The sequence below is a fragment of the Mus pahari genome, chromosome 1 (assembly GCF_900095145.1).
Source record: "Mus pahari chromosome 1, PAHARI_EIJ_v1.1, whole genome shotgun sequence".
Classification (NCBI taxonomy): domain Eukaryota; kingdom Metazoa; phylum Chordata; class Mammalia; order Rodentia; family Muridae; genus Mus; species Mus pahari.
The window spans coordinates 7,331,852-7,347,181 of NC_034590.1; the positions used below are offsets into that span (position 1 = coordinate 7,331,852).

At 40.5% G+C, this 15,330-nt stretch overlaps 1 protein-coding gene across 1 annotated transcript in view; it reads right to left on the reverse strand.

The window, feature by feature from the left end:
- Lsm14a (LSM14A mRNA processing body assembly factor) overlaps nt 1-15,065 on the reverse strand; it is a 46,503-nt gene extending 31,438 nt beyond the window's left edge. The window contains exon 1 of the mRNA XM_029532745.1: nt 14,637-15,065. Coding sequence (XP_029388605.1) covers nt 14,637-15,020 — 384 coding nt within the window. The 5' untranslated portion in view covers nt 15,021-15,065. The remainder of the gene's footprint in view (nt 1-14,636) is intronic.
- Between the last annotated feature and the right edge of the window lie 265 nt (nt 15,066-15,330).

The following is a 15,330-nucleotide window of genomic DNA, read 5'->3' on the forward strand; positions in this document are numbered from 1 at the left end:
GCCTTTAATCCCAGCACTTGGGAGGCAGAGGCAGGCGAATTTCTGCGTTCGAGGCCAGTCTGGTCTACAGAGTGAGTTCCAGGACAGCCAGGGCTATACAGAGAAACCCTGTCTCGGAAAAAAAAAAAAAAAAAAAAAAGTCTAGTGTCACAAGGTTGTGTTCCCACATTTTACTTCTATTTTTGGTGGCTGTTTGTGGTAAGGTATGAAAATGTCCTTTTTTCATTGCTATTTATTTTTAGTGTTTTCATTTAGCAAAATAAAGATCTGATAATTTACATCATAGTTCTTGGGGGAAGGGGTGACAACAATTTTCTAGTATACAAAACCCAAAGTTTAAGTTATGAAGCAAGGAGAAACCAGTGAAGGTAACATTTGCCTTTGTGAACAGTAAGTCTTCCAGAAGCTGAGTTTCCATGGGCAAGATTAAAATGACTTGTCACCTAAAATAGCTGTGCTTAATTAACTCTCAGTATTTAACACTGAAGATGGAATTAATCAAAGTTAAACTGTGTTTTACATGCAATAAAGTTAGGTATAAATGAAGAACTCCACTGAATTATTCTCTGAGAATAGTATTCAGAATCTGCCTTTGAAAGCCACTCCCAAGTCTCTTATTACTATCTTAAGAAACTACTGAAAATGTGAGCATCCATGTGATGTTCCAAATAAGAAAGAACATACTGTTCATGGCAAGAGTGTATGGAGGTCAGAGATGGATCTGCAGCTAATTTTTCATAAAAGTGATCCACAGCTATATTGAAAATGAATGCTATTTCAGTTTAATAATGTCTTGTTTCCTTTTTCTAAAAATTCCTAATACGTATGAGGATGTTTCAAGAAAGACTATAGCATCATTATTAGGGTTGCAGAATGCCCTTCTCTAAAATGTAAAGAGATGAAAGTCAAAGGGAAGCTCAAAACAACACACACACACACACACACACACACCAAAAAAACCCAAAAAAAACAAAAAACAAAAACACTAAAACAAGCACCAGCTCTTGCCTATAATCCCAGCAGTTGGGAGGCTGAGGCAGAATGATTGCCCATAAATTCCAGGTTGGCCAGGATTATAATGAGACCCTATCTTAGAAGATTTAGAAGAACAAAACATCAACAACAAAATAATCAAACCACACCAAACACCTAAACAACCAGGCATGGTGGTATACTCCACATTCCTTTAATCTATGTTCAGGGGAGCAGCCTTAGATACAATGGAGACCTAGTCTCAAAAATGACAATCATCTGGATAGACTTAGTTAAACTGTAAGAACAAGGGTAGAATGCTCAGGCAGTATCCTTTGCCCACCCTCCCTTTTAAGAAAATCTCACTAGCAGACCCAAAAAGGTAGATGGAGGCTAGGACACAGGTATGTTAAGAAACGGATACAGAGTGCTGGTGAGATGGCTCAGTGGGTAAGAGCACCCGACTGCTCTTCCGAAGGTCCGGAGTTCAAATCCCAGCAACCACATGGTGGCTCATAACCATCTGTAACAAGATCTGACTCCCTCTTCTGGAGTGTCTGAAGACAGCTACAGTGTACTTACATATAATAAATAAATAAATCTTTAAAAAAAAAGAAACGGATACAGAAGGCTTTAGCTGAGCAGCACATGCTCGTCAGCCCATCGGTTCATGGCCAAGTGATATGCCAGTAGGCAGAAAGCATGGTGCATGTCCTCCCCAACAAAGAAATAAAAGTAAAAAGGTTTAGACTTTGACCTTAAAAAAAAAAAAAAAAAAAAAAAAAGATTTGCTTCATTTGAATTATGTGTATTTGTATGTGTTTATGGATAAATATGTGCATATGAGTACAAATGCCCAAGGAGAAGAGCAGGGGACATCAGATGCCTTGGAGAAGTTACAGGTGGTTGTAAACTACCTGATGTGGAGTGCAAACACCAAACTTGGGTCCTATGCAGAAGCTGTACTTGCTTTTAACCACTGGGTTATCTTTCCAGCTCTTACTTCAATTCTTTTTATATGAAAGGATGAAGAATCCATCTTCATCACCAGCACAATGAATAATAACCCAGGTCTCATAGCTGCCATTATCTTGTTTTTACAGTGGGTAAGTATAAGGCCCTTCTATAAAAGAGAGCTCAATCAGGCCTCCCTTTAACCTGTATTCAGATGAATCCAGGATGAATTACAGAAACAAACAAACAAAAAAACAAATCAATAACAACAAAACCCCAAACTTCTTTCCTTGTTTATAAAGGGAACACATACTGAAGGTTGAGAGGAAAAAAAAGAAAGAACAGGACAGATAACTGGACTGTTACAGATAAAAAGTTCTAGAATAACAACACAAGAAATATTAAAACCCCAAACACTTGAGGTTTTACATGGTGATATAATAACAATAATGTCCCTGGGTCTGTTTGTTACAAGGTAAAACTTTGAGGTTGGATGTAATTAATGGTTACCCAGGCACTCTGGAAGCTGAGGCAAGATTCGAAATTTGAGGTCTGTGGGGGGGTTACACAGTGAGACCACGCCGCATGTCATTCTGTCTTCTAAATACATACTCATCAAGATCTGAGCCATACTTTTGCCAAATAGGCAAAACTTTTCAGAAAGAGTACCTTTCATGTGATCAATAAATAGCTAATATGCTATGTACAAAGACAGTGATGTCTTGTAGGGAAATAGAAAGAAAAGGCTTCATAAGCCCAAAGCTAGGTTTAAGCCTGCATTTCCTCTTCTCCAACATCTTAAAACAGTGCAACCGATCTCACCAGCACAGCTTTCCACTTCAGACTATCAGCTTTTACAAAATGCTGTATGAACTTTCTAAATTAGACCCTGATAAGTCATTGGTGAATACTTTTTAAGGCTCCCTATAGCATACCAGGAAGAACATTAACCTGCCATTGAAATCATAAATGAAGCAGACCTGGACATGGAAGCCAAGAACAACAGGTAAGTTAGAACTCAATCCTTCTACAGCTGTAGACTCCACTTATGTATAAGGACAAATTAGAATTAACAGAGCTTGAAAATATGTCAGAAGGAAACTCAGGAAAGCCAGAGGTTTACAAGAACTTAACAGAGAGCAGATTAACAGTGAGCACTAACTAGCAGGGGTTTGAGCCTTTCCTTCCCCAATTTTAACTTAACTACTCTACACAAAGACTACTGGAAGTAGCTATTCCTCTCATACAGAATGACAAGAATGGGAAAAATGAGGATTAAAGGAAATCACATGAAGATTTAAGAGCAGTTTTGTGCAACATTTGAACTGAGATTCCAAGATGATTCAGGGGTAAAGGGGTGAACTCCCTGGGGCAGAGATACACATGTTATGAAATGAAAAAAAGGGATAAGCAACATAATGAACAAAAGAATAAAGATCACAGTAGGACTAGTTTCCCTGAGTGATGTGACTTGAGGTCTTATGTGATTTAGCAGAGCACATGTAGAACAGGGACTAAGTGAGCCAGGTAAGAGGTGACAGACAGGTCTTGGATAGGATGGCTACTGTAGAGATCAGTCAATCAAAAGGCATCTCAACATGGCTTGAATATGAAATGTAGTGACTGCCAGATGATGAGCTTTGGGGAAGTGATTGGATATTAAGGGCTTTGACATAAACAATGGATGAATCCCTCCATGGATTCACAATATGACAACACTATTGGAAAATCTGAAAAGCAAGTAGGATCTTATTGGAGGAGAGATCCCTAAGAACATGCCCTGTGAAGAACTATTTTGTTCCTTGCCTCTTTTCTAGCTGCTTCCTGTCTGCCACATGATCCTGGTGCTGAGGCATTTGTACTATCAGAGGCCTCAAGCAAAGGAACAAGCTGACCAGACTGAGACCTCTAAATCATCTTCTTTTAAATAAAACGGTTTTGCCAACATCTAACTTTTAAGAAGGGGCAAAATTTTAGGTGCTGTTTTATTAAAGGCAGGAAGGCCAACTCTCTTAAAAAGCTTCAGTATGCTGTCTCCTAGCTCCAAGTACTTACAAAGCCATACTAGCACCTTCACTCTAATCCCAGCACTCAGCAGAGACAAGATAGATTTCTCTGAGTTCAAGGACAGAATGGATTATGCAGCAAGTACCCAGCCAGCCAGAACTACACAGACAAAAGTTATTTAAAACTAAATATCTGTAAAGTAGAGAGAGAACTACAATAAAAATCAACAACCAAAAAAGAAGCAAACATTTTCCCGGTCTAAAGAAAGGCTAATTTCCTTGGATCAACATGGAGGTGTAATACCAAATACACTGTTGAAAGTCCCAACAGCCGGATGAGACAGTATCCACCACTGGCTGGACTTCAGCTTGTGGTGATCCTTCAGGCTCCACTCCTCCAGTGCTGCAGAGACAGAGAAGACTGCCAAGCACACCTAAATAAAATGTTCTCTACACAGAAATGAAAATCAGAATGGTACCAAACTTATTTGAAAAAGTAAATGCTAGGGGAAAAAAAAAGAACAATGTTTAAAAGTATATGGGAAGAAGGACACCTTGAGAGATAGCTGGGTGGTATAATGCTTGCCTAACTTGTGTGAGGTCTTAAATCCTGTTCCCAGCACTGGGGGAGGGGGTGTAACAAAGAGACAAGAGAGTTAAGGCAAGCTACTACATATGTAGGAACAGTAATAAGACATAGGCAGACATGTACCTCAAGAGTTCAAATAAAATTTCTCTTTCTTTTTTGAAAAAATTCTGTTAAACAAATCCTTAGGCATAGAGAAGACAGACAGGTTTTACTCCTCTGTGGCTCAGAAAACTACAAAAATCTTTGAACTTTCTTCCTGGATGTTATACATGACAAGATTCATTTATAACTTCAGGGGACCAAAGATCCCATGAAATCCACTCAATAACACCATGTTAAGAATCCATTAGATAGGGCTGGAGAGACAGCTCAGTGGTTAGAGCACTTGTTGCTAGGTACCTAGCACATGGTGACTCATGACCATCTATAACTACAGTTCTAGAGGACTCAATACTTTTCTAACTTTAGCACCAAGCACATGTGTGATGTACATACATACATGCAGGTAAAACTGGCAATAAGTTGGGGGCTCCAGTGTAATTATTTGAATCGTAGCTTTCTAAAATACAGTTCTGAATTAGAAAACCAATCAGTGTAATTTACAGATTGAAAGCAAAAGAACTGTAGCTCAGTAGTAGTGGTAGCCCTCAAGGAGAGTGGACATGACTAGCCAGACACAAAGAAACTTTAGGTTGATGGAACTGTTGCAAAACCAGATTCCAGTTCTGCTTCCTATTCTACCAAGGTAGGAGGAGTCACAGCTATACATTCCTGCCACCAAGGAGATACCTGCCACGTCACCTTAAGCCAATAAATCCTTCTTAAAGAAAGAAAAAGAAAAGTGGTGATTACTGCTTTCAATACTTAAAATGAACTTTATGGCATAGATATTATATACAATAATTTTGTTTAAAAAGAAGAAAAAAATTATAGCTGCTGAATAGCACTTAATACAACTTCATTATTGGATATGGTAGTTAATACCTATAATCCCAGCATTTAGAAAGAAGCTGATTAAGGCAGGTTCAAAACCAGCCTCGTCTGCAGAGCTCCCAGCCAGCCAGGGCTATATTATGAGACCCTTACTTCAAAACATAAAACATATGACAAGGGGCTGGAGAGATGTCTCAGTGGTTAAGAGTGCTGACTGCTCTTCCGAAGGTCCTGAGTTCAAGTCCCAGCAACCATATGGTGGCTCACAACTATCCATAACAAGACCTGCCTCCTGCTCTGGAGTGTCTGAAGACAGCTACAGTGTACTTACATATAATAAATAAATAAATCTTAAAAAAAAAAAAAAATACAACGAAAAGGACACATCCATTAATTCCTATTAACCCAAAGCATAACTTAGGAGAGGAGTACACTGAGCATGGTTTTCTCAGCATCCAATGTTGTCTATCTTCACTACATTCCACATCTGCTCTCAAATGTTTCTAGTTTCTCATAACCAGCTTTACTATGTCTTTTATTGTCTCTAGAGAACAAGAAAGTAACCAGTTATATAAATGAAGAAGGAACTTGCTGGTCTGAGCACTGTCTGAACAAACTGGGCTAACCCTTTAGTTTTTCGCTCTATTGACATTCCTCAATTACTTCACAGTATTTTAGTTTCCTCTGCCAATTCAGAGCCTTTTGGTGGCCTTTTAGGGGTACAGATTAGGTTACTTCTTGGCTTTACCTTCTACCTACTTAGCTTACAGGCTCAATTCTACTAAGAATTTGTTCTTTAAACTCATTTACTTGCTGTTTATCCTCTAAAATTTTGTTAATACTAATACTGTACTCCAAATCCACTTGGTCTTTTGTGGATTTATGTGTATGAGTGCGCTATTGCTCTCTTCAGACACAAGAAGAGGGCATCAGATAGATGCCCATTACAGATGGTTGTGAGCCACCATGTGGTTGCTGGGAATTGAACTCAGGACCTCTAGAAGACCAGTCAGTGCTCTTAACCACTGAGCCACCTCTCCAGCCCTGGATTCATGGCTTTAAAAGAGCTCATCTTGTTAAAAACAAAAAAACAACAAAACGACCCAAGTCTAATTTGATGTCCTTCCCCAGCAGTCTACATTTTTTACCTTGACTCTTTGTTCATTTTGTTTTGTTGAGACAGGGTCTCTCTAAGTAGTTGTGAAACTTGCTATGTAGATCAGGCTGGCCTTGAATTCAGAAATCTGCCTGCCTTAGCCCTCCCCAGTGCTGGGATTATTGACGTTTGCCACACCTGCCATTATTTGACTCTGTAACTCAGTTGGGTATTCTTTCCTGTGGTTGGTACTATATTTTAATCTCCCAATGATACAACCAAAAAAACTAGAAGTGCAATTAGAGAAGAAAACAATAGGGAGAGTTGAAAGGATCAAAGTGCTCGGGTACAAGAGGTGGAGGTATGGTTTGTCCTTACCGACCAACAGACATGTTATGTGTGCATACACATGTGCTACACACTGCACCAAGTCAGAGAACAACCTGCAGAAGCTGGCTCTCTCTCCTTCATTCACATAAATCCCAGGTTATACAGATTGATTCAGGTCATCTGGTGAGTGCCTTAAAGAACTGACACACCTCACTGGCTCTACTGTTTACTCTTAAGCTGATACATAAGAACATAGAAATTATACATATCAATGGGGTACCATGTACTGTTTTGTTACATGGATCCTAATTGTGTAATGTGTAAGTTAGATTAAATATATCGACCTTTTCACTTTTATTTCTTTATTGCCAAACTTCCAAAATCCTTGTTTCCAGTCTTTTGAAATTTATAGCACATTACTATTATCTACTGCACGTTACCTGCTATTCTTTGCTGAGTTAAAGATTTATTTATTTATTTTATGTGTATGAGTGCACCATTGCTCTCTTCAGACACACCAGAAGAGGGCATCAGATCCCATTAGAGATGGTTGTGAGCTACCATGTGGTTTCTGGGAATTGAATTCAGGACCTCTGGAAAAGCAGTCAGTGGCTCTTAACTGCTGAGCCATCTTGCCAGTCCCTCTTTGCCTAGTTAAAAAGAAACAAGTTAACGGAATGAAAGTAAAAATGGGGTACAAATGTTGAAGGTCTGAAGAAAAGAGCAGGAACACAGGAGCCTCACAGAAAAGAGTAGAGAATGGAAATACAACATGGCTCCTGCAAAACGGCTAAGACTGCTGAGGTGTGTGAATCCAAGTAAATGCAGAGTGAAGATGGTTCTATAATGAGAGCTGTGACTTCTGTAAGCTCGTATGAACAAGAGTAAGTATAAGAGAGTGTAAGGGGTGTGGAATGAGGAGGGTACAATTCTCTGACTGGAATGACTGATCTTGGAACGTAAACAGGACAAAGACAGTGAAGCAATGAGTGAGAATGAGGGGCACTGAAAGACTGTCAGATCAAGACACCATAGTAAAGAAGAGCCTAACGGATTATAAAAGTCAGGGTTTTAGCCACTAAGCACTTAAAAATGCTTTGCTATTTCATTAAGTAGTTGATTGCTTTTTATGCAACACTTCATGTAATTATCAGGATGAGTAAAAGGTAGGCATTACATCCCCACGTACATGATAAAAGATATTAAAACCCTTGTCCATGGTCAAGGAGTATTCTGTATGACAATCAACCTGTTGGGTCACATGCTCTTCCAGAAACACATAAAAACTAAAATAAGCCTGACCAATTCACACTTTATCTACATAAAATGTTAATATGATCATGTTTCAAAATAGCTTAAGTATTACTCTATAGCATTATGAAAGAAAATAAGGGCAAAGTGTTCCTGAAGAATTTGGCAGCAACTTGCATGATTGGAAAATCTAAATCTAATAACTCACAAAATTGCTACCTCAAACAGCAAAGATCTCATGAAATTTAAAGCCCAGATTTCTTTTGTTTGCCCTATTATAGTGAAGTTGTCAGAACTAAGGCTTCAAAGCATTTTTGTTGTTGTTGCTATGTAAGCTACAGAAATATGGGATACCTGTAAGAGTCTGAACTTGGGTGCTTCATATAATTATCTGAAGAATTAAATTCAAGTTAAACTACCTGTACTTACTGCTGTTATTACTGCAGCACTGAATTAAATACAGCTCTTGCTGTTACTGAGTCAATAATGTTTCTTTGCTCTCATTTTTCTCCATTATTTTCTTCTGGTGTACATTGTTTTTTTTTTTCAATTTTATCATATAGAAAGTCATGGCTCATCTTATCCATCTTGCAAGAAAAATAGCACCCAACAGCAATTTTGTGAGTTATTAGATTTAGATTTTCCAATCAAGCAAGTTGCTGCCAAACATGGTGATGCATGTCTTTAATCTCAGCGCCAGTGAGGCAGAGGAAGGTAGATATCATGAACTTGAAGCTAGCCTCACATAAAAAGACCCAGTCTCAAAAGATCAGTAAATATCTCACAGGAACTTTTGATGCTTTCCTGACCACGCCACTGGGACAGTGGTTTATGACTAGGGACCAACGAACAATCAGGAGGATAAGCTGAAGATTCAGCAGATGAAGAAAGACTCTTAACAGTTTACCACTTTTATATCTGACACAAATCCCCTGAAGTTTAAGGGCAACTCATTTAAAGGCTATTGACTTGCCATTCTTTTTCCATCTTCCCCTCTGCAATGGCAACCTGAATGAGTCTCTAGGACAGCTAACTAGACATACAACAAATTTCATTTATGTATGAATTTCTCTTATTTTAGCACAACAGACTTATTAAATGCATTCATCCATGTGAAGTACAAACACACCAGAACTATTCCACAAATTTGTGCCTATCCCTTACTTTATAATTTTAATATCCAAATCTCATTCTTCTAAGAGAAAACTTAAGTCACAGAGTAAAAGTATAGCTTTCTAATAATGTCTATTTTGTTATAAAACTTCTTTTACATACCCAATCGTAGAAACTCACCAACACTCTCATTTAGGGGATCATATGTTTAATTAAAAAAAATTAAGTGTATTGATGCTTTGCTTACATGTATGTATGTTATGTGTACCACACATAAGCAGCCCCTTGGAGGCCAGAAGATGGAGTCAGATCCCCAGAGACTGGAGTTACAGATGGCTGTGAACTGCCACGTGAGTGCTCAAAGTTCCTATCTCAGGAACTTTGGAAGAACAGCCAGTGCTCCTACCCTCGGAACCATCTCTCCAGTCCCAAACATTTTAAATTTAAAAGAATAACACAAGACTACAAACTGGAGGAGCTGCTAAAAGCAGCTGCTGAAAACACCATGGCCCAGATTATCTACAAACACACTTAAAAGGCAGCTGTCAATGTCATTTCAGATTACCCTTTAAGACTTCCCGACATTTACTTAGGTTGTTAGGATCAAAGGCCATGAAACTTATCTGGGCTTCACCTTCTAGAAGGTGGTTAATTTATAAAAACTCTAACAGAATACAAGGGAAACCAACCATTATCAGTCCAGCCCCATCAGGCTTTCACTTTCTTTCTTTCTTTTTTTTTTTTTTTTTTTGGTTTTTCGAGACAGGGTTTCTCTGTATAACCCTGGCTGTCCTCAAACTCAGAAATCCACCTGCCTCTGCCTCCCAAGTGCTGGGATTAAAGGTGTGAGCCACCACGCCCGGCTCACTTTCTTATTAGTGTGGGCTGATACAATTTATTACCCAAACTGGAACATTAAAAGAGCAATGCTTTTAATAATGACATTAAAACAAGCATAAATGAATTCTATACCATACAATGTTAATAGTCAAAATATCAAAAGAATTATATAGTTCCAGGTATATGTAAACTGAATGTCATAGCCATGTAAAAGACCTAAATCATAATAATACAAACCATAAAAGCCAAGTGAATCTTTTACTTAAGTTAAAGATCTAAATATTCCATGCCATATACAAAACCAGTTTTAGAAGCATTATAGACTTAAATGTGAAAAAGCAAAATAAAATACACTCTAAAAAGATAAAGTATTTCCATAGTATTGGATTAAGGAAAAGTAGGTTATTAACAGGAATAAGGAAAAAGAAAAGAAACACCACCCACCTAGCCCTAAAAGAAAAGCATAATAAACGTGCCTAAATTAAAATAAAGATCTATCTACAATAAGAAAACACTACATAGGAAAAGACACTTGCAATAAATACATCCAAAGGATGTGTTATTAGAACTCAAAACTCCAGAAAATGATGTGGGAAAATAAGTGGTAACTTCAAAGGCACTTAAGAAAGGATGAACATAAAATGGCTTAGATAAGGAAATACCTCCAAAACTCATTAGCTGACAGAGAACTAGGGACTAAAACCACATTCATGAGACTTAAATAGTTAAGAGCACATCTGACTTTCAGCACCCACATTAGGTAGGTGGCTCAGAATGACCACCTGCTCCAGAAGTATCCATACCTCTGCTCTCTGTGGGCACCTGTACTCAAGTGAACATACCTTCCTCCACACACACCCAATTAATAACAAAAATAAATAAATAAAAAATACACTGAACTACCTACTCATCAAACTGGTGAGAATTAAAATATATGGCATATATGGCATTTAGTACTATGGCTGGTGAGACATATGGAACAACTAGAATTCTTGCTGTTGAAAATAAACATGCATAATCACCTACTAGAGAAAATTACTTTGCATTACTTAGTAAAGACATATTTTTCCTATATTCCTGCAACTCAAATTCTAAGTATATGCTTTTCCAGAAAATTATTTCAACACATTGCATTCAAACATTAATTTTCCTAAAAGCATTGTTCTAAATAGCCCCAAACTGCAAATAAGCTAATACACACACACACACACACACACACACACACACACACACACAGAGATCTCATCTATAAAGTTCAAACTGTTGCGCTCCTAACAGCTGAACCATTTCTCCAACTCTTTGGGGATGGGGAATGGCTCAGGGTTAAGAGCAGTAGTTGCTCTTTCAGTACTCACTACCACTTGTAATTCTAGCCCCAGAGGATCTCAATGTGCCAGACACATGTGTGGTGCACAGACATACATGCAAGCAAAACATGCATACACATAAAAAAAAAATAAAGATTAAAAAAAAAATAAAGTTACTTTGTGTGCATTTGTGCAGGTCAGAGACAATTTGCTGTAGTTGGTTCTCTTTCTACCATATGGATCCTAAGAACTGAACTCAAGCTGTGGGGCTTGGTGGCAGACACCTTATAGGCTTTAGTCATTCCTCTAGTACCCAACTTCTAATTTTGAAAGATGAAGTGTTAAGTACTGGACATTAAGGAGAAAAAAGTATATATCAATACATGGATTAAATAACAATGTTATAAATATAAATTAAATGCTCATACTTTATTATAAACCAATAAGATGCCCAAAATTTTACTTTAATATTTTGTTGTAAGAGACACATTTTTAAAAACTTTGGGTCATAAATTTTTTGAAGGTTAAGATATAAAAGGATAGGTTTACAATTAATATTTAATATATTCAAAATCTTTAAAAGTGGGCTGTGATGGCAATTCTGTAATCATGGAGATGGAAGCAGTATAATTTCACATTCAAGGCCTAAGTAGGGCACACAGTGAGACCCCAACCTCAAAAAGCCCAGAAGGCTGGGCATTGTCTTACACCTCTAGTACCAGTACTTGGAGGGCAGAGGCAAGGACCATTGACAATTTAAGGTCAGTCTGAGTTATAGTGAGTTCTAGGACTGCCTGGGTTACTGGCAAACCATATGACCAACAGACCAACCCAGGGGAAACAGAAGAAAAAAGAAATCTCAAAAATATACTGGCTTAGCTTTTAAGAGCATAAACTACTCTTCCACCAGAGGACCTGAATTTGACGACAGGTGGTTCTCCAGCTGGTGTGTGTGTGTGTGTGTGTATCTGACACCTATGGCTTCTGCCAGTACTAGTACTACTCATATGCACTTAGCACCACACAGACCACACACATATAAATAAAAAATAAAAACATATTTTTTAAAAAGTTACTAAGTGGGCTGGAAAGATTGCTCAGTGGCTAAGAGCACACTGCTCTTCCGAAGGTCCTGAGTTCAAATCCCAGTAACCACATGGTGGCTCACAACCATCTGTAATGAGATCTGACATCCTCCTCTGGTGCATCTGAAAACAGCTACAGTGCACTTAGATAAACAAATAAATCTTTAAAAAAGTTACTAAGTCTGTCTGGCACATCCCTTACAATCCTAGCACATAGGTGGTGGCTAGAGGACTAGGAATTCAAATTGGAAACTGGCAGATCAATACTTCAAAGTCATCCTTGACAAAAGTCAGCCCAAGCTACATGAGATTATGCAAATAATAATCCCCAAAGCTCTACAAAAACACTTCAGCGAGAAATATTGTTCTCAACCAGTGTGTAGAACACCTGGTGAGAGCACCGAGAACCTTAGAGAAGAGCTTTACCCACCCTTTAATTAAAACTAACACCATCAAGCAAATCCTCCATCTGTAAGAACAGATTAAAAAAAAAAAAAAGGCAAGCAAAACTAAGTTGTTTAAGGATATCACATTCAACTCTCGTTTGTTTTTGAGGCAGTGTCTCACTCGGAAGTTTTGGAACTCCCTAAATTGATGAGGGTTGCCTGGAACTCAGACCCACCTGTCACTAATCTCCTGAACGCTGGCACCAAGGCCTGTACCACCAAGCCCAGCTTCACACTATTAGTCAAGGCTTCAGTAATTACTAAGGAGAATCATACATCCTTGAGTATAGTGAGCATCTACAAAGATGAAAGCAGGTTCTTTAACAGGCAATGTGTTACAAAACTCCACAAGCCAAAGAGAAAGTTATAAGGTAGTTCCTGTCGTCTCAGTTTTGGCCTTCTTTGAGAGGGTTTCATGTGTACCAGGCAGATCTTGAATGCCTGACCTCCTGCTTCGACCTCCCTGGTGGAATCACAGGCATGCACCACCCACACCCGGTTTTTCTCACTAGGGAGCCAACCGGGTTTTATGCATTTAAGCAAGCAGACTTATCAACTAAGATGACCTAGCTGTATTGCTTTAGCAGCCCTGATTTAGCATATCGGGGACTACAGGGGAGTGTCACAGCACTAGGCCACATACTACTCTTTAAAAAGCAGACTCCTTGACTTTTCAGTATTTGATTCAAGGATTTTTTTTTTTTTTTAAGTAAATTGCCAGAAGTTACATAAGTATCACAATGCAACTGTGGAAAACATCACCCAACTCTTTTATAGGGTCCCTTTTTTAAGCTTTGTTTTTGTGATTCTGGGGAAGGAACCCAGATCTCCCACTTCCTAGGGAAGAGCTGTCAATCAAGCCACACCCCTAACCCCTATTAGATATAATTCAAGAACTTAAAATTTTCTTACCCAGGTCGATTTGGCCCAAAACTGAGACTGTTTAAAAAAAAAAATCTATAAAAAATGCTTTTAGATTTGGAATCTTGCTATCCCTAGGACCTCTTTTCCTAGCATACTCAGTTCTTAACAATTCCACTAGATGTGGTGGGAAAATAGACCTCCCTGGTATCAGAAACTGTTATAAGACTTCCCCTAAGATCAGAAACTCAAGTTTATTTTCTTTGTGCCTTCCTGGCACGCGTGAACGGAAACAAAACCCACAAACTGACTGTATCGACGGTACAGACTATGGGGTAAGTAGGGGGGATCCCCTTCTACACAACTTCCTCTCCCCGTGGAACGCAAGTACAGCGGAGTCGGTCGGCGCCCCGATAGTACTCGATCTGAACTGTGTACAAGAGTCCCGGAGCATCAAAACTTGAACTTTCTACCAGGGTTCCAGAAAATTGGCCCGTGGGGACAGCAAGCAAGCATTTTAACGTGCACCCTTTGGTTGCATAAGAATTCCGGCATAACAGGTAACAATCACAGAGGAGACAAACGGGATGCGATCGGCTGGACGGTACCAAATGGCCTTTCGACATCACAAGTCTGCGGCGCAAACCCAAAGTTTGGAGCACACTCCTTAGGAGTTCACTCGACAACCGTCGCCACCGACCCAGACGAAGAACGCTGAGAAAATGGGTGCCCGGGGAATCAACACATCCGCATTCAACTCGAGGTGTAGGCGTCAAGATTCTTCGACTCCTCCGGCTTTGTTCCGCGCTTCCGAAGACGGAACGACCGAATTTCGGTCTTGGAAGCCACGAACCTGGGTGTGTTCTCCGGCTGGTTCCCGGGACTTTAGCATCGCCCCGCCCCGGGCGCCGCGCACTCGTTCCCCGGATGGAAGGCGCGGAGCTTCGGGGGGGGGGGGAGGAAGCCCGGGGAGCCCGGGGAGGCCGCAGCCCGGCCCTCGTCGCTTGGGGGCCGGGAGGGAGCGAGGCCCGTGAGGACCGCAGAGGGAGAAGAGCTCGAGGGCGGCGGGGCGCTCTGCCCGCGCCCCCCAAAACCCCGAGGCCCGCCCCGCCGTACCTTTGGCGAGGGCTACCGTGGAGTTCTCGGTGTCGATGGTGTAGAGGATGCCCTCGTAGCGGATCTCCGCCTTGGAGATGAGGCTGATCTTGCTGCCGATGTAAGGGGTGCCCCCGCTCATGGCGCCGCCGCCGTCGCCCGCCGCTCGTACTCAGTCAGATCCCGCGCTGCGCCCGCCCGCCCGCCTGCCCGTCCGCCCGCTCGCTCCGTCGGCGCCTCACAGCAGCCGCCTCAGAACCAACATGGCGGCCGCGCCGGCTCCGCTTACCCTCCCCCAGCCTCCCGCCCTCAAACCGCGGCGCGGCGGCGGCGGCGGCGGCAGCGGCGGCGGCGGCGCAAGGCATGCCGGGAGGGCGAGGCGGCGTGCTCTCTCGCGAGACTCGCGGAGCTCACGGACGGTCGGTCCCGGGCTCTTTCCGCGGCGGCTCAGA